Raw genomic sequence first — 25946 nt, forward strand, 5'->3', positions numbered from 1 at the left:
CACATGCTAAAGAATGAAAGATGGCAGTGGGATACAGAAAATATTACTTATAGCTGTTTCATTAAGATATAAACACTCTCTTAACCCAAAATAGCTGGTAAAACACAAACAGAAAAACAAGCTTTTAGAAATAAATGGTGATTTTTTTCAAGGGTCCCTGCTGAACAGATTCAAATTCTAAACACTGCAACACAACTCAGTGATGCTGAGGTAGCTTTTGAATCAAACCAGTAAGAGAGCTATCAAATATGGAGACGTAGTAAAGCCACAATTAATCAGAAAGCCCACATTTCCTGGTTGATTAACTATCATGAGGAATCTCTTCTGCTCTACCCACTAGCTTAGAAAGCCTTCCTAAGTTGAGCCACTTTACTTACAAGGCTCAATAGGTATACAATGCCAAACATAGTCCATGTGGTGCCACGCTCGGGGCTGCTCTCAGAAGGTACGTGACAACTTTGTCTGTTAGCAGCTTTGTTACCACAGAAATCTAGACAGACTTGGAGTTTGTTTTAAATAAACCATGGGCATCATAAACCCACTTACTGCCTTCCTTCTACCTTATTTTTCTAAGATGGAGGGGCAGTGAAGGTTCCAGGTATGAAGATCTTCCAGTTTTGCAAGTGTCCACACAATGGGTTAGAGAGATGAAGCAGTTCAGTGACCTGACCATCTCTAGACTCCTCCTATCAAGTAATTACAGCCCCTGAAGGGACTACATACCAAGGCCCATTGTTTTGAGGGATGATATAAAATTACCCGAATCCTATGCAGTCCTTGTTTGGAATCTTTTCTTTAAAAACAAAGGCAAATCATTCATGATGGCTCCAAACCAGGAGACTTGTACATTTTTGCAGATAGAATCAAGCTGTGCTTCTCTATCATGAATTCAAAATGGCTTGAATAATCTTCCTAGGGGTATAAGAGTGTTATTTCTTCTGGATACCAGTTACCTCCCCAAACCAGTAAGTAAACGGAATTGTCAGGGGACGTCTCATTTCTCACACTCAGCAGCTCTGGAACAAATGAACTGGTTCTGGGTGTAACCATAACTAACAGTGCTGTGCCACCATGAAAAAGCCACTGCCTTTGCAGTTTTCCATTATCCTTGGAGTATCCCACAGGGCTCTCACTTTGGTGCCAGGCAACACCTTTCACTATTACAATGAATGTGCCACTTGGGTCTAGAGCCCTGGTGGGTATCAGTATCTTGTGAGAACTTAGCATTTCATTGTGTGCTGGCAAACTGATAACTCATTTTTCACTTGGAGTAGGGGCTCCTTTCTTTGTTAAATACTTTATGATCTTAAAGGTTAGAAACTAAGCAAAGAACAGTATACGTAGTACCCAAATGATAAGAGTTTGGAAGACCACAATAGTCAAATGAATCGTGTATTTTTAGTGATTTCAAAAGAAATGGTAAACATGGTCTAGGAAGAAAACACGTTATCACTGTGTTGTCAGGACTTGTGATAGTGTAGAGATGTACATCACAGCCCTCTCCCACACCAGGTGATCTCCAGAGTTAAAAGGTGGCAGAAACAGAAAAGTAAAAAAATCAATTCCATGCCATTCTAGGCTTCATAAACTCTCGATACTACAACTGTGCCAATAATCTGACACTTAGTACAGTGGCTGTCTTAGATCATAGCTTTCCAATTGCTGCAGCATCTTCTTCATTGGTCTACACTAATGCCTCACAAAGGCAAACTCAGGTTGTAGCATTTCTGCTTGGTCCTCAGAGCACGTCCCAGGACTAAGCTTTGCTTAACTCTCTGGTGAGGATTCAGTGCTGCCTGCCAGGTCTTCAGGTGATTCTGAACTTCTTCTACTGTGATGGCCTGACATTCCACTGCAGGAAGGATCCTTGTGGGAGTTTTCTTACCAGGTCTCACACACTCCCAGGCATGCTCACAGGCTGATTTGTAAAACAAAACAGGAAGATGGGCAGAGAAAGAAAGCAGAGCTTCTCTGGTGTGGTGACTGGTTTCTTCATCACACTGGCAGCAAACTTGTCCTCTCCTTCTTCCCCTGAAGGCAAAGGCAAATCATCTGAAGGGAGATGTCAGACATCATGGTCAGGAGCCTTGCCTTGGGCTTGCCTCAGCCAGATCTGCAGTGTAACAAACGCTCCCACAGTCACATGAAAGAAAAGCTGCCAGAGGTTGCGCAGTTCGTAGAGATACATGTTGCACAGACAGATTAAGCCGAAAGTCAGAAATGACTTGACATTCCGCCAGCTGGTGTAGTACACAAGTAAATAACACTGTTCAAAACATAAAAATCAGAGCTGGTTAGGTTACAGGAGAAGAACTAGATATGTAACAGAGTAGAATAAACCATGAGAAGAAAATGAAGGAAATCCCTAGAGAAGAAAGAGATAATGTAAGCTATTGGAGAAATTCAGTCACGGGAGTTCTATGGCTCGAAAGGGAAACAGATTTTCCCTTCTCTGTCTTTCGTTTTCAGAAGCAAAACATTCTTCATCATATGTTCAGTGGAAGTACAGCCGGGTAACTCCCTCGTAAGACAGACTTTAGAAATTCTCTACCGTAACAGGGAACAGAATAGATACACTGCTGAGCTCTCAGCCCCTGCGCCAGTGAACCCAGGAAAGCACAGAAAAATCAACCAACAGCTGAGGAAGATGGACTTTCCCACAACTGGAGTGTGAGGGGGTCAGGAAAACAACAAGTCTAAGGTGGGAGAAACAGCCAGGGGTGGGGGAGGTGGCTCAGGTTGGGGGATAGTGGGGAGCTGCAGGAGTTGGGTCTTGCTCCTCAGCTGTGACAGAAACAAAGCCATTGCATTTGTTGGGTTTCCACTGAAGGAACAGAGTGATATTAGCATATTTTCATCATTTAACTTAAAGCAGTTATATCTTGGAAAGTAGAAAAGGGGACAAAGAACGGCAGTGAGTGCTATTTCAATGAGACAGTAAAGGTAGCATCCCCCACCCACCAGTCCTAGTACTGTCCCCTTTATCCTTTATTTTTCCCACGTTATAAACATGCTTATTTTGTTTGACACCTACAGCTCTTGTTCATTTGCTCATCTCCAGAGTCTAGAATAGTGCCAAGTACATAATAAGTGCTGTACAAAATTTAATGACTGAATGGATCCTTTTCAAGAATGTGCCCAAAATCTACTATCTGGGAAGTATGGTATTTGTATACACTCATGAAGTCTCTGAAAAGCAGCAGTAGTCTCTGTGAACTGCATCCAGACTTCAGAATGGGAGGAGGTAAGGGAGTTCTTGCCAAACATTAGTTCTTTCACGAGTGAAGATTATTCCATATTTAAAACTGAAGAATGCACACCAGAGTGATACTTTTAATCCCAGCACTTGAGAGGCAGAAGCAGGAGAATCTCTGTAGGATAGCATGGCCTAAAAAGTTCCAGGCAAGCCAGAACTATACAGTAAGACCCTGCCTGCTGTTAAAAAAAAAAACAAAACAAAAACAAAACCCATTGCTATCTATATGAGACAAATAAAAGCATTTATTTATGAGAGTGATTTTCACTGTGAAATAAAGGTTTAAAGACATAAGTTTTCTTTTGAATAAACTTTTGACTTGAAGTAGATTTGAAATAGCAGAGCTGTACTGTTTTCCACAGTCACCACAGAATAGTCATCACACCAGGACATGATCACAGTGAGGACTGCTAACTGATGGGCTTTGATTTTTGTCCAGTGTCCCATTAGGGACCTTTTTCCCACCCAGGATTCTGTGCTACACTTAGCTGTCACGTCTCCTCCAATCTGTAATAGCTTCTCAGTCATGACCTTGACAGACCTGATAAATATTCATCAGTTATGCTGGAGCTGTGTTCCTCAATTTGGATGTGTCCAGTGTTCCAAGATTGAGTTAAGCATATGTAATTTTGCCAAGAACAACACAGAGGTGCCAGGCAGTATGTTTTATCAGTGCTGTCAACTTGGACCCCTTGACGGGAATGTATGCCACCCTCTGCCTGCATCAGTTATTACAGTGGTGTTTTCTTAATGGTGATTTAATAGTGACTTTTTATCTCCATCATTCTTTCTACATTCATTAATTGGAATTCTACTGTAGAGAAGAGTTTTTCTTGTATTAAAATTTAATTGATGACTCAAGTTTTCACAGGCAACGAAGAAAAAAGATGCCTTGCAATGAGAGTTGTTGATATCACCTTGATCAAACATATTGCACAGCTAAAATTTTTCTCCAAGCCAAAAAAGAAAATAAAAGAAGAAAAAACTTGAAATATTCAGAAAGAAAAAACAACATGGTAGCAGCAATGTGATTAGGTATGACAGGTGGTCTTTTCCTTTTGAGTTTATGTTTCACAGTTGAAAAAAATGTATTACAAGTGTCTGATATGTTCTGGAATATATGGGGAAAAAATGAAAGTTTTATAAATAGAGGAGGACAACAGAACATCTAGGGAGATAATGTGTCTATATCTCAGTAAACGAAGTAACAGCAGCAGACTATGACAAGTATCTATTGTTTGTTACCTATAGTCAGGAACCACTTTACAACCCATCAGGTTTTTAAATACTATAGATAATATTGAAGTGGAATTCTTTTTTTTTTTTTGGTTTTTCGAGAATTCTTAAAACCTCAAATAAACTATAGAAACATAGAAAAAAGAAAATTAAAAAATGAAAATAGAACAAAAAGAAAGCCCAATATATCTATAATTATATTAAATGTAAATGGCTTACATACAGCAACTAAAAGAAAGAGATTAGCAAAGCGGACTAAAAACCAATTTCATTATCAGAAAATTGCATCAAATAACAGAGACAAATTAAAAGTAAAAGATGAAAAAGAATATATCATGTACATTAATCAAAAAAGGAAAAGTATAAATATAAAAACACTTTAAAGCAAGAAAATGACACATGAGTAAAACTGCCAAGACAACAGAGCAATCCTAAATTTGCATGAACTAAAACCACATAGCTTCAAAACACGTGAGACAAAACCAGAACTGAAATGAAACCTAGAAAGGTCACAATTCAACTTCTAACAAGAGCAGAAATCAATAAAGTTGAAAACAGAAAAACAGAAGAGGGACAAAAACAAAAAACAAAACAAAACCCTGATGGGCTGAACAGCTGGTTCAAACAGTGACACAAACTGACAGGACCAACTGTGACAATATAAATTACCAACATCAGAAAAGAAACACTATCATAAACATTGCAGGCACCAAAGGAATAGAGATATGACTACCAACTCTATACATATAAATTAGATAAAATAGACCACTTCCACAAACCCCACAAACTACCATAATTTCATCTGCTGAAATAGAAAATTTGAATCATTCTGTAACTATTAGGAAAATTGAATTTAAGGTGATATATAGCAAGGGTAATAAAGACCATATGATTGTGGTAGAAGGATAATAGACCAAACTAACGTAATTCAGAACCCAGAAAGTCTCACAAAATACATCAACTGAGTTCGTATAGAGGTAGGTGCAAAAGCAATTCAGTGGGAGAAAACAGTCTGATAAAGAAACGGTGCTGCGCACTTGATCACGAACAAACAATTTAAAAAGAAAAGGACGCAGGATTACTGACTTGGCTGGGCACAGAGGTGGCATGCTATAGGGGAGGGAAGCTGTGCTCTAACTGCAACAGCAGCCCTGGCTCCTCCCTTTTCCTGGTTATGCTGCCACAGGAGAGTACTGAGTCCTTCTGTCCTCATTTTTATAAATGAGACAATAATCTTATATGACAGGGGTGTAGGATTAAAGTGGGAAACCCTCAAGAGAACACTGTGCAAACTGAAGCACACTGTGTTCCACTATCAAACACATGGCTTCACATTACCTGTATGAAATGTCATTTGAAACCTGCCAAATTTAATAAGACTTCTAAAGATAACATTAAGAAAGTTTAAAGATTTTAAAGTGAAGCCACCAAAACTAAAATGTATAATGTATGTTTGTGTAGAGCTCAAATACCTATCAAAGTCTTTTCCCCGGCGTCCTACTAAATTTTGGGGAGTCTTAGGTCCACACTGAGCTTTAAATACTCCTACCTTTTCTTTCTTTTTTCCACAGAAGCCAAAGGAACAGGCCACTTATAAAGGTTGGGTCAGTGGACCCTGTTTGCTCCTTATGGTCTAACAAAGTTATTCCTGAGTATTCCTCACTGCCATGGTCATTCTTCCCATCTCTCCTGTGACTGATCTCCCTACTGGCCAGGCACAGAACCTGCCCCCTCCCCCCCCCCCCCCAGTAGTCTACACATTCGTTGGTCTTCCTTCTCAGTGGCAATATTTCTTTCACTGCCTTGCTGCTATTGCCACAGTTCACGCTCCCTTTATTTTCCATCTGAATTGCTAGAATCATCTCCCAACTGGTTTCCTAACTGCCAGTCCTTCTGTTTACAATCCATCCTATACGCCTCTACTGAAAAGTCATGCCTACTTAAAAATCCTAAAATATTACTTTGCTGTGTCACTCCCTATAAATGGCTTCCTCCAGAGCACAAGTCCTCTGGTTCTCAGCAGACAACTGAGAAGTGGCCTTTCTGCCGCAGGCACATGATGTCCATCGCAGAGAGAGAGAGGGTTAGGAGTAAGTCCACTGTGAGTGTCTGCCTACAACTCAAGACTGAAGTGCAGGTTACAGAGATAACACAGGACCAGATTATAGGAGAGGCACATAACTCAGACACCATTTTTATGGATTTTAAACACACAGGCCATTATGAGACCGAACATCTGAAACAAATAGCAATGGGGAAGTGTTTGTTACAAATGGGAGGGAACCTACCTGGTAAAGGCAGGCTGCTGTCCCAAGGAAAAATGCAATAATGTAATTAAGCTCCTCACCATCACTCTGTAAAAAACAAACCGAGATTACCGTTTGACTGGCAGTACTTAAAAAAAAAAAAGCCAAAAACAATCTACCAGGATAGGATATGTTCATGTTTATACACACTCAAACATTTTACAAAGTGGTGTATAAAAAATAAATATAGAACACATGGTAAGACAGGGATCGAGGAGTAACTGGAGATCTGATTCAGCAAAGTACTGACTCCCTTTCCAGAGGACAGAGGTCCAATTCCTAGCACCCACATGGTGACTGACGATGTGTCTCCCTCCAGGTGCAAGGGATCCAATGCATCCTTCCTGACCTTCATGTACTCCAGGCAGGCACCCAAGTGGTAAAGAGACATACATGCAGACAAAACACCCATGCATAGAAATACATTTAAATTTAAAAGGCAGAGGAATGGGACGTTGAAGAAAACTACATGCATTCTCTGTGTCTTAACTTCACCTATCAGCAGCCTGTCACCCCAGGGAAGATGAGAAGCACCGAGGAAAAGCTAGCTTCCTCACAATACAGAAAACCTCTTCTTCCTAGTAAAGCCACATGAAAATGCACTCCACCCTGGCAGTGAGCAAGCTCCCCTTGCTCGTGAGGCTCACCACTTAAATACAATCTGACAAACTCTACTCCCCGGAAGCACATAAATGAATTGCCTAATAAAGTAACTTGGCATGATAAATAAAACTGCGGTGACTGAAAAGCTACTGTCCACTAGAGTGTGCTAAATCCCCAAAAGAAAGATCAGGCCTGGTTATAATGTCACTGAGCTAGAAAACAGTGAGGAAGAATAGCCAGAGCTTGTGAGAATAGAGAACCATCCACTTGTCCTTTGTTCCTAGCAAGTATCAGCATTCAACTTCCTTCACTGTGTGGATGAACAGTACATAAAACAAGGAAGGAGGAGTGTTTTTCTTTCATGCAGGGACATTACACTAGACCTCTTATTTTAGGAAAAATAATTTTTTTTCCTACAGGATCTCATGATGTAGCCCAGGCTGGCCTCAAATGCTCAATCCCCTTGCTCAGCTTCCTAAATGCTGGCATTACAAGACTGTGCCACCAAATATGCCTCTCTCTGTCCATGTGGGTGGAAGGATCGTTATACAAAAGAAAGAAGAGCAAATTGCTTTAGTGCAGTTGATTGGGTACAGAACAGGCCACAAGGCAGGGTGGCTTATGCTAGTGAGATCTTGGAACAAAAACTATTAATCCCCCTAGGATGCTCAGACCAGTTCTGCCCCAGAGGCAGGCAGTTCAACATGAAGCCTTTCTACATTTTTAATTCAAAGGCTTGAATTAAACTGCTTATTTTTTTAAGTCCTTTTTCATGGTTATAAAAGTTTATGTTCAAGCTAGTCAGTGGTGGCGCACGTCTTTAATTTCAGCACTTGGGAGACAGAGGCAGGCGGATCTCTGAGTTGAAGGCCAGCCTGGTCTACAAAGTGAGTTCCAGGACAGCCAGCTCTATATAGAGAAAGCCTGTCTCAAAACACAAACACACACACATGCACGCATGCACACACACACACACAAGCATGCATGCATGCACGCACACTATACAAAGAAGTCCATGCTGTTCTTACATAAAGGAACAATGATTGTTAACCTTTCCAAGTGTTTCTGGCTTTTTCTCTCTACCTCTCCACTCTCCATCCCCAAAGAAATGAACCTATACTTTTGCATGCTGCTCTTTAGTATTTTGGTTGAGTCATAAACACTTTCTAACATGGTAAATACATCAACCACAGAATATGTAAAAGAATATATAGCCTTTCAACATATCACAGGACCTAATTACTGGTCCTATAACGTAACAGCTTTTTTTTTCCTAAGTGTACACTGCCATTTGAAATCTCTCTTAATTGATTTTACAATACCTCAAAACATGTTTCCAGAGGCAGTCTGTGCTTAAATCTTTATTCACAAGCTGTATTTTTTATTTCTTAACTCATTTCTGCTTTGTAGTAAGTACTGCAAACAACTCTCGAGTCTGAGGACCCTAGAGCATTAGTGCTCTCTAGTCCTTGGGCATGTGGAGTCTAAGCCTCTATCCTGCACACTTCAATATGAGGCCCACAGCATCCTATCTGCAACGAGCTAGTTACTGGCAAAGAGATCACAGGTCTCCTGACTTCCAGGGCAGCATTTCTGTTGTTGTCACAGGATTCATTTTCTAATACTCATATGAAAAGTACCTCTCCTTTCCCCTTGATCTAATTATCATCATTTCAAAACTGATTGTTAGAAGAACCCCTGCAATATAAACAGTGTGATAAAAGCTTATACACTCCTGAGGTGTCAACTCACAACAACCTTATTAACATCTCTAAACTCAGAACAAAGCTAGGAAGCAAGTGCAAATAATCCAATTTACACATTACTGTGAACATGAAATCAGATTTACCAACTTAAAAATAAATATATATATATATATATGTAGAGAGAGAGATAAGATATAGATATAGATATGGAAAGAAGGAAAGAAGGAAGGAAGGAAGGAAGGAAGGAAGGAAGGAGAGAGAGAGAGAGAGAGAGAGAGAGAGAGAGAGAGAGAGACGAGACAAGACAAGACAAGACAAGACAAGACAAGACACACACATACAACAAAGGAAAACTTTGGTGCCACATATTTTAATAAATCCTATCACTCTTAGTAACAATTACTAATCTAGATAAGCAAACTTATACCGAGTCTTATTTTTTCATTTTCTACACACTTCGTGTCTGCATATGGATGCACATATAAGCATGCACATATACATGTCACAGCAAACAGATGGAGGTCAGAGGAAAACTTGCAAGAGTCAGTTCTCTCCTTCCATCCTAGGGGTCCTGGAATCCAACTCAGCACTTAGACCTGTAGCAAGAGCCTTTACCAGCAGAGCTATTCCACCAGCACACTTATCTGGGATCTTTAACAACAATGGCAATACACAGGAATGCTGACTCCTGTAGGTCTGAAGAGTTAAACATGCCACAAACATAAAGTAACACACTAGAAGATAATCATCTTTATTATTCAGAGTATTTACAAATCAAGGTTATAAAACTTTAAATTAGTACCTATCTACTATACTATTCACAATCAGGAAATATACAATATATCATCCACTAGATTAAAGTTATAATTTTCAATAAATTCTTTACTTATTTTTCCTTTTTAACAACAGGGACTCACTATATAGTATTGAATGGTCTGGAACTCACTATATAGATCAGGCTTGCTTTGAACTCACAAAGATCCTAAAGGCATGTGCTATCACACCCAGCAAATAAACCCTTACTTTATAAATCAAGTTTTATAGAAATATGGAAGCTGTTGTTCAACTTTTTCAGCTCTTTTGCTAGCAAGAACTGAATAACTCCACTTCGATAATTCTTAATATTTGTACCAATTTCTTCAGAGAAAGCTTCAGGAAGAACTATTTAACTTGTGACTTAGAGGGATTATTCCTAACACAAGTGCACTGAGAAACCAGAAGAGACAAGACCAAGTCTAAAGGCTTTAGTGAAGAAAAAAATGACTTTTCATCCCGTATGAACTGTGAACAAGAATAACTCTAAAGGAAAGAAAAAGTGACCACCATCAGGTCATTGTTACACAAAAGATTCACCTGTATCTGAAGTTTTGGTACTTGAAGAATCTACCTATTAAACTGGATTAACAAAAGATGTTATTTTTTGCTCCTGTTTACCCTAGAGTAACTGTTTTTCATTGCTGAGGATTGAACCGAGAGATCTCGTACTGTTAGGTTACTACTCTAGCATTAAAGTTCTACTCCTAGTCCAACAGGTGCTTTGGTGAGCAATTTTACATGGTTCAAAGTAAGAACCATCTATGAAGAGGCACTTAGTGAAGCCTTGCTGCCTCTCCGTCCGTTCCCCATCTGCCAGTCCACCATGTGTATTACCTTCCCAACCTTGCAGAGCTTGTTTATGCAGATTAGAACATGCTGTTATTCAACCAGACCATTCTTGGTATGTGCGTATGGAGGAAGGGCAGTAAGTTGACAGGGGCTAGTGCACACAAGGTCCACAGGCCCGACCTGTATTTCACTGGCATTCTCAAAATGGCACAGAATTTATATATAGACCTTAAAACACAGATTAGATTCCTAAACCACGCTCCATTCTAACTGGGGCATTAATGTCCTCACATGGCCTATGCAGACCCCCTCGGGCAGAGGAAGCCTACCTAATTATGCTTCTAAGAGCAGGCTAAGTTCAACAGGTTGAACTTTTAACTGCTGCCAAGTAGGGTTGCACCTCACTGGAGAACATCAAAACATCAAAGCTCAGGGTAAGAACATGTCTCCTTCCAGTTTCCCTTGGACTGATCACCAAAGAAAATGTCTTTGTTTTACTCTTGGCTTCTTAACTACGCTTGTGTGTGTGTGTGTGTGCATGTGTGTGTGCGTGTGTGTGTGTTGAGACATGGTTTCACTATATAGCCTTGACTGGCCTGGAACTCAGAGAAATCCACCTGCCTCTGCTTTCCAAGTGCTATATTAAAGGAGTATTCCGCAGACCCAACTAAGATAGATTTTTTTTTTTAGATTAGCCATAGTCATATAGAAAATTGAGTAGAGTCTTCATACTCAACTCCTGGCTTAATTAGTTTTTAGTAACAACTGGAATTGGTGTGATACATTCACCACAAATGCTGAGCCAGTATTGACATATTACCACCCGGTAATTTCCACTCTTCCTGTTATAGGCTCTGTGGCTTGGACAAATGCACAATGGCAAGCACCACAAAGCACCACTGCATGGCCCTGAGAATCTCGGACTTCCCATCCCAGCATAACTATAGAACTTACTGTCTGTAGGTCTGCCTCTTGCAGAAAGTGTCCGGGACGTAGTTTTTCATGCTAGCTGCTTTCATCAAGCAACATGCACTTTAGAGGTGTCTGTCTTTTGTCTTTTGTGACTCACAGCCGTTTCTTCTATCACTGAATGGTTGTCGTCTACTGTATGGATTACTACCGTCTACCACTCACCTTCCATAGCTGTTCCCTTGAAATCATAACTAAGTTGATATAAACACCCACATGTTGAAAGTGCTCTACTTAGTTGGTGAGAGACACCTAAAAGCACTATCGCCAGATGAGAGAGTAAAGCTTTGTCTAGCTCTGAGAGAAACAGCCCAGCTGTTTTCCAGAGTTGCAGTTAACGTTACACTCCCACTTAGCAGCAAATGAGGGTTCCCTTGTTCCATATCATCAGCATTGGGAAGTGTCAGCTGTCAACAGTTGGGGCAGGTTCTAACAAGTGTTTAGTGGCATCATATTTTAAACTTGCAGTTTTTTAATGACACAATGTCCAGCATCTTCTCACATGCCTGTCTGTCACCTTCAGTATCTTCTGTGGTGAGGTTTTCTACTGATTTTTTGACCACTGTTAACAGGTTAATCTGCATTCTTAGTTTTCAGATTTCTTGGTGTATTTTAGAATCACCCTCTCCTCTCCTTATAGATTTCTTCCTATGTATGTGTTAGTTGTTTGTACATTATGACAAGCATCTCTTGGGTCCTCTGGAGAGTAGCAGTAGTAAGCTCTTTACTGAAAAGCCATCTCTCCAGCCCTAGAGAGTCACGGCTGGAGGTTTCCAAGTGTCTTTTCCTAACCTGGGCTTTTTTCACTCGCTTCGCAGAGTCTCTCAGAACAGACACTGATAGATGCAGTGATGTTTAACAGCATGTTTTTCCTTCACAACACTTTTGGTGCTGTACCTAAGAACTCATCTCCAGACCCCAGGCTCACACCAGAGTTCTCTTTTGCTGCTTCTTTTAATTTACAAATTTTAGGTTTTGTTCTTCACATTTAGATCTATGACCCACTCTAAATTCCTATTTACTCAACTTGCAGTATCTACAGATTTATTCCTTGGCATGTACCTTTCTTGTGTTGCAGCACCATGTTAAAATGACTGTCCATTTTCCATTGATTTGCTTTTGCTCTTTTGTTAAAGATCAGGTAGCTATATGGATGTAAATTTATCTCTTATCTTTCAATTCTGTCATGGTGATGTACTGTTTATTCTTTTGCCAATATCATACTGTCTTAAGTATGTGGCTTTACAGTACATCTTAAAGATGGGCAATGTGAGCCCAACTTTTGTTTTCATCAGAAAGTATGAAGTAGTAATAAATAGTCTGCCCCTAACACAGGGCTCCTAAAACCCTTGTAAATGAAGGTGCTAGAAGATCTTTTCATCTTTGGCACTAGTCCTGTTAGAGAGCCCCTAAGATTCAGGAAATTAGTTTCCTGAGTTATAGAAGGATTTGATCCAGAATTCCCAGATATCTTGGAATTTTCCTCCTTTGTGTAAGGAGGACAGCTTTTGTTCTGAAGCAACTCCTGATAGACTCCTAGATCAGTGCTGGATACCAGAAAAGGCCATGGTTAAACGGCTGGAATTTTTGTCTTTATCCCAATTTTCCAGGAGGAGAGAGGAGAGAAGTAACAATCACACCCTCCCCCAAATCTCTAACCCATGGAGTTTGCAGAACTTCTAGGTTGGTGAGCACCTCAACTTGTGAGGAGGGTGATGAACTCAGCTCCACCAGAACAGAAACTCGTGTCTAGATCCTTCTAACCTCTCCCTGTGTAGGTACCTCTTTATTCACTTGTATCCTTTAAAATGCCCTTTATAATCAGCCACCAGATGTGTCTGAGTGCAGAGCTACTCTAACAAATGGCTGCACCAGATGAGGAGTTGCACAAGCCTCTCTTACAGCCAGCTGATGGTTATCTGAACAATCTCCCATAGGACTGGGATCTCAAGCAAGGGTAGCCCATGAGACTGAGACTTAACGTGTAAGTCCTAACTCTCAGCAAACAGCATTAAAACGGAATTAAACTGTAAAACACCTAGCTGGGACTGGAGAGTTGCTTGGTATGGAAAGACCTCCCACTCATCTAGAAATGAGTAGAAATAAAATTTTGAGTTTTGTTAGTGAGAATACAGAATAAAAACTTCTGTTTTTGTTTTGTTTTTCTATGTACTGAGTCTTCTGCTTTCCATATAAACTTTGCAATCACTTTATTGAATCTCCAAAATAACTTGCTGGGATTTTGACTGGGATATGTTCAACCTGCACATTAGCACACAAAGAACTGACACTTCAACAATATTAAGTTTTCCTTTAGAAATGTGGAATCGTTTTCTGTTTATTTCATCTCTGATTTCTTTGGTCAGAGTTTCTAATCCACTTCATATGGGTCCTGTATATGTTTTAGATTTACTTATAAGTACCTCCGTTTTTAGAACTTTTACATTCAATTGTTGCTGGAATTTAAATATTGTCTGTACAGTCCAATCTCCTACTCTGTTATGCAACTACGATAGCTTCAGGAGCTTCTGGTTGGGTCTTGGGAGTCATTATATAGCGAATCGTGCCATCTGCAAATTTATTTCTTCCTTCCATATATTTTTTCCTTTTCTTACTTTATTACATCAGTTAGGATTTCCAGTACACAGGACTCACACAGCAGAGTTAAGTGGAGGCATCTTTACGTTGTTTCTGTCTTAGAGGAAAGGCTGTCTAGTTTCTTGTTAGTAAAGATGTTAGTTGCTTGAGATTTGAAATGGATTTTTCTTATTAAGGTGAAGAAATTTCCCTCTACTCCTGGTTTGCTTCAAACTGTTTCTGTTTTTTATTTTCCCTTTGTTGATATAGTCTGAATATTTTGTTTTTATCATGAATGAAGATTTTTCTGGATTTTGTCAAATTCCTTTCTAGATCTACTGATGCAATCATATGACTATTATTTCTACTTTAGACTGTTGAAGTGATAGCAGTAATTGATTTCAGATATTAAATCAGCATTGCACACTTGGTTCTTGTATAATTATTTTTACTCATTTCTAGATTTGGTTTAATATATTGCTAAAGATCTCTGCATCTGTGTCCAAGAAAGATAGTTCATAAAGTTGTCTTTTAAAAATATAAACAAGCTGAGAAATGTCAGAACAAAGAGTCAATTACATCTAAGTAGCGAGTAGTTGGATCTGATTGTGCTTCTGAAACTTAAAACCATCTCACAACAATCAGACAAGTGTATTACCAATCAGAGGGAAAACACAGAACAAATAGCAATGAAGGAAAGCTGAAGTCAATTGCAACATTTCAAAAGCATGAAAGGCTGTAGTACACAAAAGCTTCCTTTAGTTCTTCAGTTATGAACCAGAAGAGGAAGGAAAAGAATCAATGCCAGACCAGGCAAGGACATGATAGCTGAGTGCCCAAAGGAAATCCTTAACAGGCTGAGCCAGAATAGCACCTTATAGGCACTTTTAACTTACAGGTGCTAAGATCTGAGGCACCGCTTCAGTCAGGATGTAAACAAGGCTTTGTGAGAGTAAAGCTTTTTCTCTGCCCAGGGCTACTTTATCTAGAAAGTTAACTTTTTTACACCTACCCCACCTTTTTTTTCCCTATTACATCAATAAAATGTTTTAAAGACTATTTTATTAGCTTTTTCACTCTGCAGTTTCAAAATTGTCCATTTCTTCTTGTTGGCAGGATGTCTAGCTGGCTGAAAACTGGAATAAATCCAACTTTGCAGTGCAGGGGGTGAGACAAGAAGGTAGAGGGATGACAGCCAACATCCACTGACTGAGAGGGGTAGGGCTTTGCCTGTGAGGAACTGTTTAGAAGAGAAATTGACAAGAGAAGCCCCATGCATTCCCATGATGTCGGGACCCACACTGTCATCTGCTTTCTGTTGGTCTTAGGTGGCTGAAAATAGAGGACCTGTAGAAAGGCACCATGAACATAGCATGCAGAGCAGGTTTTTATAAATAGTACACACACACACACACACACACACAGAGAGAGAGAGAGAGAGAGAGAGAGAGAGAGATTTGATATATAATGGATAGTGTCAAGAACTCTTGGTAGAAAGTGAATGGAAATAAAGAAAAAGACAACTGTGAGATCTTAAATGTAAATGTGCTGGACTTTTAAGAAAGGAGATTCAGAAAGCACAGGAAGAGAATAGGTTATATATAGTATATATAGTCTGGTAGCTAAAGGCCCTGGAAGAAACTACCTTGGACAATAAAGAATCTGAAAAAACCAATGACCCTGCCCATAAATAGGCAACTCAGATTTTTGGTTTTTTTAATTGGATATTTTCTTTATTTACATTTCAAATGTTATCCCCTTTCCTGGTTTTCCCTCCGAAAACCTCTTCCTCTATCACCTTCCCCTTCCCCCTGCTAACCAACCCATCCACTCCCGCTTCCTGGCCCTGGCATTCCCCTACACTGGGGCATAGAGCCTTCACAGGACCAAGGGCCTCTCCTCCCACTGATGTCCAACTAGGCCATCCTCTGCTACCTATGCAGCTAGAGCCATGAGTCCCACCATGTGTATTCTTTGATTGGTGGTTTAGTCCCTGGGAGCTCTGGGAGTACTAATTGGTTCAAACTGTTGTTCCTCCTATGGGGCTGCAAACCCCTTTAGCTCCTCAGGTCCTTTCTCTAGCTCCTTCATTAGGAACCCTATCTATGTTCAGTCCAATGGATGACTGTGAGCATCCACTTCTGTATTAGTCAGGCACTGGCAGAGCCTCTCAGGAGAGAGCTATATCAGGCTCCCGTCAGCAAGTACAATAAAAAAACAATGAATTTATGACATTCTTAGACAAATGGATGGATCTGGAGGATATCATCCTGAGTGAGGTAACCCAATCACAAAAGAACACACATGATACACACTCACTGATAAGTGGATATTAGCCCAGAAGTTCAGAATAGCCAAGATACAATTCATAAACCACATGAAACTCAAGAAGGAAGACCAAAGCGTGGATACTTTGATCCTTCTTAGAAGGGGGAACAAGACACCCATGGAAGGAGTTACAAAGTGTGGAGTAGAGACTGAAGGGAGGACCATCCAGAGACTGCCCCACCTGGGGATCCATCCGTTATCCAATCACCAACTCAGGTTTTAAAAGGTCAAAAGGACAGCAGCAGAGCTTACTGACGTGTCCATACAAACCACCTTCCTGCTCCCACCTTCCCTGCCCTCTCGTTCCTTCCACAACCAGCTCAGCCTCTCCCTCAGCTTGTCTGACTCACAGGAACTCTTCCCTCCTGGCTCTAAGAACTTAGTTATTACACCTACACTCCTTTGCTTACCTAACTCAACTTTGAGCTGTGACAATTCAAGGTCCATGCTACAAAGCTTCATGCTCCCACAGTGCCTGTCACCAATGCCTCCAAAAAAATGGGTAATAAAGGAACGTGCCAACCAGAAATACTCTGGGGAAGGGGGATTGTGTTTGTGTTTGTTTTTTGAGACAGGGTCTCACTGTATAACCTAAGCTGGACTGGAACTCACTATGTGGTTTCAGCTGGCCTTACATCTGTACGCCTCCTGCTTCAGCCTCCCAAGGACCAAGGTTACAGGCATGCCCACAAGGCTTGCCTCTGAGGTCTGGCTTTTGATTTTGAAGAAAAGTAGAGAAGGTCTGGTGTAAGAACAGACTTGGAACTTGCACTTAGATTACACTAAGACCTAATCTAATTCAAATCACTTCTGTAACAAGTCGAGTGAATAGACCCAGTCACCAGAAACTGCAAAAATAGCACAGTACCTGCAGGAGGCTTTCTATGGCATGAAAGCCTCGAATTAAATTCAGAGCTCCACATAAAAGACTAAGGATAAACGCCACAATCCCTGACAGAGTTGCTGGTTCTAGTCGCTGATGGGCTGAAAAAGAAAAGGAATGGTTAGAAATGAATAGCAGTATCTCTTGTTAGCTGAGCTTATGTGGACTGAAAGTCATTGCTCAACTTAAATGAGTCAATGTAAATAACTTTAAACAATGTATCTTAGAAGGTAAACAGTAATTAAACAATGTGTGTAGGCAAAGGTTCTCTGTTGTAGCACTGGCTGTCCTGGAACTTGATCTGTAGACCAGGGTGGCTTCCTCAGGGATCTAATGCCTCTCTGCAATAGATTAAAATTGTGCCACAATATCGAGCTTAAATATTTTTCTAAAATGCAAAAATGTTTGGTGACATAAAAAGTCCCATTCTAAAAGTCAAATGGAACTAACATTGCTTTTGTACATTTTAGTAGACACCTCTAACTTCTATTTGAGGTACAAGGGTGCTATAGAGTACTGGCATCTGTCAGTAAATCACTTAGAAAACAAAACAAAACAAAACAAAACTACTGCCCAAATATGTGTACAATTTGCAATGTGGTACAAGTATTTGCAAAAGATGACTTTGGAGAATAAATACAAAACTCCTATGTTTTCTGAAAATGTTTAGAAAACACTTTTAAGGATATCCATAGCTTGCTTTTAGCAAAGGCCCCTTATCTGGGACTAAAGGCTATGAACACTGCTAGCTATATGTGAAAGCCCACATTTAGTCATCACCCCAAACGGAGTCAATAGGATGCAGTCTTACAGCTGCAAAGACTGGTCCTCTTTGGTCTTTTGAAGAAAAGTTACTAAAACAAGCCCAAACCAAAACACACCAGCTAATATTGATCATTTCATCTTTACAAAGGCATTCCTTAATTTTCAGGCTTCAACAGAGTGAAATATTCTGTCATACAATCACTTCCCTTCATGATCATTTTATAGTTATTAGGCTTTATAGTTGTGCCTAAATGAAAACGCAACTAAATACATAATCAGTAGACTTCAAAAGGGACACTGGCAAAGAGAGAACAACAGAACCACATTTTTATTACTTTATTTAAACCACTGAAGTGTAAAAGCCCAACAATGAAGTTAATGAGGCAGAAAGTTAACGAAGGAAAAGCTCAGGTCTTTGCAAATTATATTCAGCCATCACAGCAGAAAAGATTCCCCAAAGAGTTAATAAAAAACCCCAAAACCCACATCTCATGGAAGATTCTTCAGGTTCAGCAGAAACTACTAATCTAGAATAACATTTCATAATTTCTTCTGTGCCCATGTCTGGCCTTTCAATACATTCCCTTTAGACTCTGCTATGAAAACCAAATGCGCTGTACAGTCCTGATCCCGTGGCGTTTCAGCAGTTGAGAAAGTTACAACTAGTCCTGTGTACAGCATCTCTGTCCTTGGTCCTCCCTTAGAAAAAGCAAATGGAGCCGGGCGTGGTGGTGCACGCCTTTAATCCCAGCACTCGGGAGGCAGAGGCAGGCGGATATCTGAGTTCAAGGCCAGCCTGGTCTACAAAGTGAGTTCCAGGACAGTCAGGGCTACACAGAGAAACCCTGTCTCGAAAAACCAAAAAAAGAAAAAGCAAATGGGATTTAGGAATAAAACCAACCAACAACTGAATAACTATCAAATCACACTTCCATATGAAACAAGGAACCTCACCAAAAACGAAAACAACAACAATAACAAAAAACAACAACAAAAATACCAAAACCCAAACAGTGAAAATTCTAGCTTTACCAGATCAAGTAAGGTATGTTCAAAACAAAATTGCTACCACTTTCATGTGTTGATGGTAATATATTTAAGAAATGAACAAGCTGCCCAGCAGTAGTGGTGCACGCCTTTAATCCCAGCACTCGGGAGGCAGAGGCAGGTGGATTTCTGAGTTCGAGGCCAGCCTGGTCTACAGAGTGAGTTCCAGGACAGCCAGGGCTACACAGAGAAACCCTGTCTTGAAAAAAACCAAAAAACAAAAACAAGAAATGAACAAGCTGATATAAATTATTAATTTCCTAACACATGCCATTTGGCCTTAGAACATGTATTTTATAATAAAAGTATACCGTTTATGAATTGATCATTTCAAAATGACCAAAGATATTTTTAAAAGGTAAAAGCAAGTGCTAAGTTTCTTTTAATGAAGATAAGGCAAGCACCGTGCACAAAGGTAGGTTGGTGCTGGGCCAATTTACTGTGGGCAACAAGTTCTAATGTGTTGATTTCCCTGCTTTATCCTCATCCCTTTCCTGGGACCTGTGGCTTGTTTTCTAAGAAGAGTTTTCAAACAAACTTCAGTCTGCAAATGACCACAGAAGGCAATTTCCCAGTTTGATAAGCAAACAAGATATTTAACCACATGATAAAGTATTATTCTGTGTGCTATTTGTTACTTCAGTGAGACAGAGTCTAGATACGCTGTACAGCAAGCAAAGTTTGCAGCCCACTTCAGTGTGGCACCATGGCAGGCACCAGTAGGTAGAGGGTATACCTACTCTATAGGAACGAGGGCCAGGCAGGAATATCATCAAGCCAGCTAGCAGCATCTCCTGAACGGTTTTTTCATTTTGCTACTGCCATAAATTGGGGAAGACAGATGTGAGAGAATAAGATATATGCAGATAACCTAAGACAACTAGAAGGGGGGGGGGCTTCCAGAAGGAATATGTGACTAATGGTACCTACAGATGGGCCAAGAAACATCTGCATATAAAAATTAAACAGTATCCAATCTATTGTCCAAGAGATGATCATTGATGCTATAAGGCAGTTTCAGGAGGGAAGGGGAGATGAAGTTCAGACTTTATGAAGTGAAGTACCCCAAGATACAATGTACAAAACACATGGAATTCAAGAAGGAGGAAGACCAAAGTGTGGATACTTCAAATCTTCTTAGAAGGGGAAACAAAACACCCATGGGATGAGTTACAGAGACAAAGTTCAGAGCAGAGACTGAAGGAATGACCATCCAGAAACTGTCCCATCTGGGGACCCATCCCACAAACCACCACAGAACCCAGACACTAGGCAGAGGCCAGCAAGAGCCTGCTGACAGGAGCCCGATATAGCTGTCTCCTGGGAGGCTCTGCCAGTGCCTGACAAATACAGAAGTGGATGCTCACAGCCATCCATTGAACGAAGCACAGGATTCCCCAATGAAGGAGCTAGAGAAAGTACCCAAGGTGCTGAAGGGGTTTTCAGTCCCATAGGAGGAACAACAATATGAACTAGCCAGTACTCCCAGAGCTCCCTGGGACTAAACCAACAATCAAAGTGGGAGTCATGGCTATAGCTGCATATGTAGCAGAGGATGGCCTAGTCAGTCATCAATGGGAGGAGAGGCCCTTGGTCCTGCGAAGGTTCTATGCCCCAGTATAGGGGAATGCCAGGGCCAGGAGGAGGAAGTGGGTGGGTAGGGAGGAGGGGGGAGAGAATAGGAGATTTTTGGAGGGGAAACTAGGAAAGGGGATAACATTTGAAATGTAAATAAAGAAAATATCTAGTACAAAAATTAAAAGAAAAAAAGATGATAAAGAAAGGCCTTTGTTGCAGACATAAGAAAGAAGTGAAGTCCCTGGTAATGCTGAGGAAGCACCCAGGTGTGTGTCTGCAGTTACAGTAGGCATGCAGAAGGTTTACACAGAACAAGGTTGAGAGCGTCATTCTCTTCACACACATGTATAGGAAAAGGAAAACCTGAACATAAGTATAGTGAGACGGGTCAGGGAGGCTGAAATATAAAAGAAAAAGGGAAACCAGGGCAGCCATCACTAGTCCAAAAAGACAGTGCACTAAACCACAGCACCTCTGCCCCACATCAGACAGAGTGCACAAGGTGCGGTCACTGAGGAAGCCCAACACCTGGAGGAACAGGCTCATAAGATAAGGACACTTCAGGACAGCTCCCTTTACATGGACATAGGCACTCCCTAAATACAACATACGATACTTTCTTTCCTTTTCCTCCCCTGCCCCCCAGCCTTTCTTTGAGACAGGAATTCACAGGTGGTTTAAGCTAGCCTCAAACTTCTCATTCTCTGATTCAGGCTCCTGACTGCTAGCACTGCAGGCATCCACTCTCTACGATTCCTCGTCAGCCTTGTAATTCTTTTATTAGATAATAATTCTTATTCCCATCTTGAAAGTGTTTGCTATCTTTATAAAATGCCTCCAGAATATTTAGCATAACAATTCACAGAAAAGATTTGGCCAAAATAGAATAGTTTCTGCCAACTGATAAGTTGTCTACAAAACTTTCAAAACAGGTGAAGATTACAGAGATGTCAGAAACTGAAGGAATTTTATGACTTTTTAAAATGAAAAAGTAGCCAGGCAATGGTGGTACACGCCTTTAATTCCAGTACTTGGGAGGCAGAGGCAGGTGGATTTCTGAGTTCGAGGCCAGCCTGGTCTACAGAGTGAGTTCCAGGACAGCCAGGGATACACCGAGAAACCCTGTCTCGAAAAACCAAAATGAAAAGAAAAAGGAAAAGAAAAAGTAGAATCAGAATATAAATTTTAAAAGGTCAGTAATATTAAATAAAGATACGGGTGTGGAGTGGTGGTCTGCTGCTAGCTCAAAGACCCTTGAGCTGCCTCTCTCCTAGAAATCAGGTCATGCGGCCCCCAATGACAAAGAACAAGAAAACAAGCTATGTTTTAGCCTCGCAGTCCTTCCCTTCCAGTTGAGTAAGTTTACGGTCCTATCTAGTGCCTGCCTCCAATACCACTTGCCACTTAGCCCAGGCCCAGCTAGATCATGAGGTCTGAAGCTTACCCCTCTCCTAAAAACCCCGAAGAGTCAGAAAGTTGTTCTTGGAACAGAAGAGTGTATTTCTCCCTTTAGGACCCTGGTCATGCTCTACACAGCAGTCATCTCTCCTAAGGAAACTCCTCTCAGGATTTAAAGGAAAATCAGCCTGCCCTCCCTGACCCCACTTCAAGGCTGCATGCAGTGAGGCTGACTCTCGTACTAAAGCTCATTCTGAAGGGTGCTTTCGTGCCAGCTCCTTCCTAAGGTATACAGTCACGTGTGGGACTGTAGGGTGATATAAATACTTCAAAGCCATCAATGCCTAAAGATTTAAGTATGCAACTAATCCTCTGATCCAGAAATGCTGCTCCCAATAGTTATACATTTTTATCTGAAAATTTCCATAATAAAACATTTAAAAAGACAAAGAAAAGGCAGGATTTACTACTCCATTTAACAAGATCCATTCACTCCATCAACTCACTCCATCATGGTCATACTTCAGTAAATAATTATGGCAAGATAACAATATTCATGCCGGACTATAGGAAGAAAGGATCAAAGGTTTTAAAGAAAAATCAAGAACTGTTTTTAAAGTGATTTTAAAATACTGTAACAAAGTAGGAGGAAAGCTTGAAAACCATATAATTTTAGAGGTTCTCTCTCTCCCACAAAACAAACAAACAAAAAATCCAACTGTATTTTATCTTGAGGACTACAGAAAATATTACGTAGACTTAGTCTGAATTAAAATAATTTTAAGGTTAATTTTAAAGTAAGCTCTAGTTTTAAGTCATTCTTTATTAAAACAATCCCAGCTTCTTCTCACTTGCCTCTAGTGTCTGGTGTGTACTGACTCAGCATGCCAACAGAGTCTAAGTTCAGAGAGCACTTCTAGAAGTCAGTAGTCCATAGAATTTCTAACAGTCTACCTTTCGGTAGGTCAAGTTGCAAGCCCACCTCACAGTAAGACTATTACCCTAAATCCTGAGTGTGTATTAAAGGGCAGATATCCTAAGCTGGGGCTACTGCTGGACCCACAGCATCACAATTCTCAGAGGAGAGCAGGCTAACGGAGGCCTGGAGGTCATGGAGCTTCTCCATCCAAACACCACTAAGACTAATGCCTGAGGTAACTGCTATGACGAGTGTTACCATCTGAGGCTTAAAACCCATGGTGGCGATCCCAATTAAACGGTGATTTCTGGGCAGGAGACACGGCTCAGGGGTTAAGAACTGGCTGCTCTTGCAGAGGACTAAGGTTTAATGCCCACCATGTACCCACATGGCAGCTCACATGATCTGTACCTACAGTTCCAGAAGCTCCAACACTCTCTTCTGGCCTCTTCACACACCAGGCATACGTGAGAAACACAAACACACATGCACGTAAAACATCCATACGTATTTTTAAAAAGTAATAGAATTAAATTAAAACAACAACAAACAAAACTGCTGTTTTTCATTTAACATTCCTGCTCAGATCTCCACCGTGGTTGTCTTGAAGCATGATACATTTCTTTTCTAAGTTTCACTTGCAAGTGCTTTTCACTTTGTAGCTGAGGATGGCACTGAAATTCTGACCACCCCACCTCCACTTGTGGTTTATCTGGTGCTGGGTCTGAAGCCGGGCTCAGGCCCAGGAGTCGAGTAAGTTATGAACTAAGTCACAGCCAATCCCGCAAGTGCTCTTCTGGATATGATCTCTCGCTAGCGCTCATCAGCTCATTATCTTAGATATCTACTAGACAGTAATTTGGTAAGCTTTTTTCTTCATCCTTTAAATGGAAGAAATCAAAAATATTCTGCTTCTACCTAGCAGTACATGAACCATGCTGTCATTAGCTTAGTTTACATCAGGGGTTGACAAACTATGACCCATAAACCAATTCAGGGCACTTAGCCTTTTATATAGTATCTATAACTAAACTGTGTTTATACCAGCAGAGATACATCAGTGCCTATATAGCCTTTAGAAATCTCAAATATGTAGCATCTAGCCCTTTATAGAAAAAGTTTCCTGGCCTTTGGCTTACAGGGATCTAATATTTTAACACCCCATAGAACATTATTTTGGTATACATTATTAATCTCATGGTGATAGTACTTGAGAAACAGATTGGTTAGATGCCTTAAGACACATGTATGCTAGACAATAAAAAATGACTACAGTTATAGGAGAGCATCGCCTCAGGCAGTTGCTGGTGGTCAAACGTGTAGAATATGTTGGTAGTAAGAACCAAGTTTATGCACCAGGCAACAGACACCACTGATAAAAGAGTCACTACTGATTAGTATGCCTTTTTTTTTTAACATTTCAAAGACATTACTACATTTCTGCACATTTACTAAATCACAGTTTACTGAATGACAGGAGTTGAGGGCCCAGAGAAACAGAGGATAGAGAGTACACTACATGACACTCATGGGGTCAATGCAGTGCTGTGCAAAATAACTCTGGAAGGCAGGGATGATGCTCTGAAACACAGACAAAATATTAAGATAAGACCCTGGATATGAAGCAATGACATGGTCTTTTGGCAAGGAACAGTCTCCACTTTGAAAACTGGTTCTTAGCTTGTTATTCATGGTAGAAGTTAACTTCACCCCACAGTGAAATAATAGTTATACACTATAAAGGCAAAAATAATCATGAAAACAAATGAAAGAGATATGGATAATAAGCCAGCAAATAACAGAATATTAATCTCAAAGATGATGGCAGCTAGAGACAAAGGTAATTAAAATAAGACATGACAAAAAGAAACCTACAAGAGATGCCTCAGCAATTAGTACTGGCTGAGGCTCCTCCCAGGGTCCACTTGCAGCTCCCAGAATCCACACACAGCAGCTCACAACTGCCTGTAACCCCAGGTCCTAGGAACCTGACACCCTCTTCTGGACTCTGTAAGTATCACACACACATGTGAACATAGACTAAGAGACACATAAATTAAAGAAAGAAAGAAAGAAAGAAGCAAACAAACAAACAAACAAACAAACCAAAAATGATAAATTAATAGCCAATGATTCCAATAATGACATCAACTGTAAATGAACTAAATATCTAATTTTTAAAAAGCCGAGATTATAAATTGGATGTTTTTTAAAGGATGCAAACAAATGACCCCACTTTATTTTCTCATCCCATGGGGGGGGGGACTAGTCTATTTGATTAAACAAAAATAAAATAGGTGCACAGGGACAATTTTAAAGTCCAGAGAGACTTGCTGCTGCCCAGCCTTCTCTGTGGCCGCAGCAACACATCAGAAGCTGCTGGGTCTGGAACTTGCACATGGCCTCTTCAGCCCGCCATGCCTGTGGCCAGCACTGGTAGCATTGAAGGTTTTAAAGGCAAAAGTCCAAAATAGAGGGAAGGAAGGGGCTAGCAAAAAAAACAAACAAGCAAGCAAAAAACCCACATTTGTCTTAAAGTTCAGCGGAAACTTCCTCTGCCACTCAATGTTCTGACAAGCTCTGAGATGCTACAGCAATCCCAGAAGCAGCAGAGCAGCCAGCATCACAGGTGGGCTAACTGTGGGGGCTCTGGGGCTGGGGAGGCACACTGGCAGTATGCTTCCTCAACTAGCTTTCTGTGAGAAAATAATAATGGGCCGGGTGTGGTGGCGCACGCCTTTAATCCCAGCACTCAGGAGGCAGAGGCAGT

General features: G+C 40.6%; 1 protein-coding gene across 4 annotated transcripts in view; it reads right to left on the reverse strand.

The window, feature by feature from the left end:
- Nucleotides 1-1376: 1376 nt before the first annotated feature.
- Sec22a (SEC22 homolog A, vesicle trafficking protein) overlaps nucleotides 1377-25946 on the reverse strand; it is a 49648-nt gene continuing 25078 nt past the window's right edge. For 2 of the 4 annotated variants that reach the window (XM_021184866.2, XM_021184865.2), the window contains exons 5-7: nucleotides 17455-17570; nucleotides 6781-6846; nucleotides 1377-2266 (exon numbers count right to left, since the gene is read on the reverse strand). In XM_021184866.2, the coding sequence (XP_021040525.1) occupies nucleotides 2066-2266; nucleotides 6781-6846; nucleotides 17455-17570 (383 nt within the window). In that variant the 3' untranslated portion in view covers nucleotides 1377-2065. The remainder of the gene's footprint in view (nucleotides 2267-6780; nucleotides 6847-17454; nucleotides 17571-25946) is intronic. The other 2 variants (XM_029470635.1, XM_029470634.1) reach the window with 1 other exon arrangement.

This window comes from Mus caroli, chromosome 16, assembly GCF_900094665.2.
Source record: "Mus caroli chromosome 16, CAROLI_EIJ_v1.1, whole genome shotgun sequence".
NCBI classification, from domain to species: domain Eukaryota; kingdom Metazoa; phylum Chordata; class Mammalia; order Rodentia; family Muridae; genus Mus; species Mus caroli.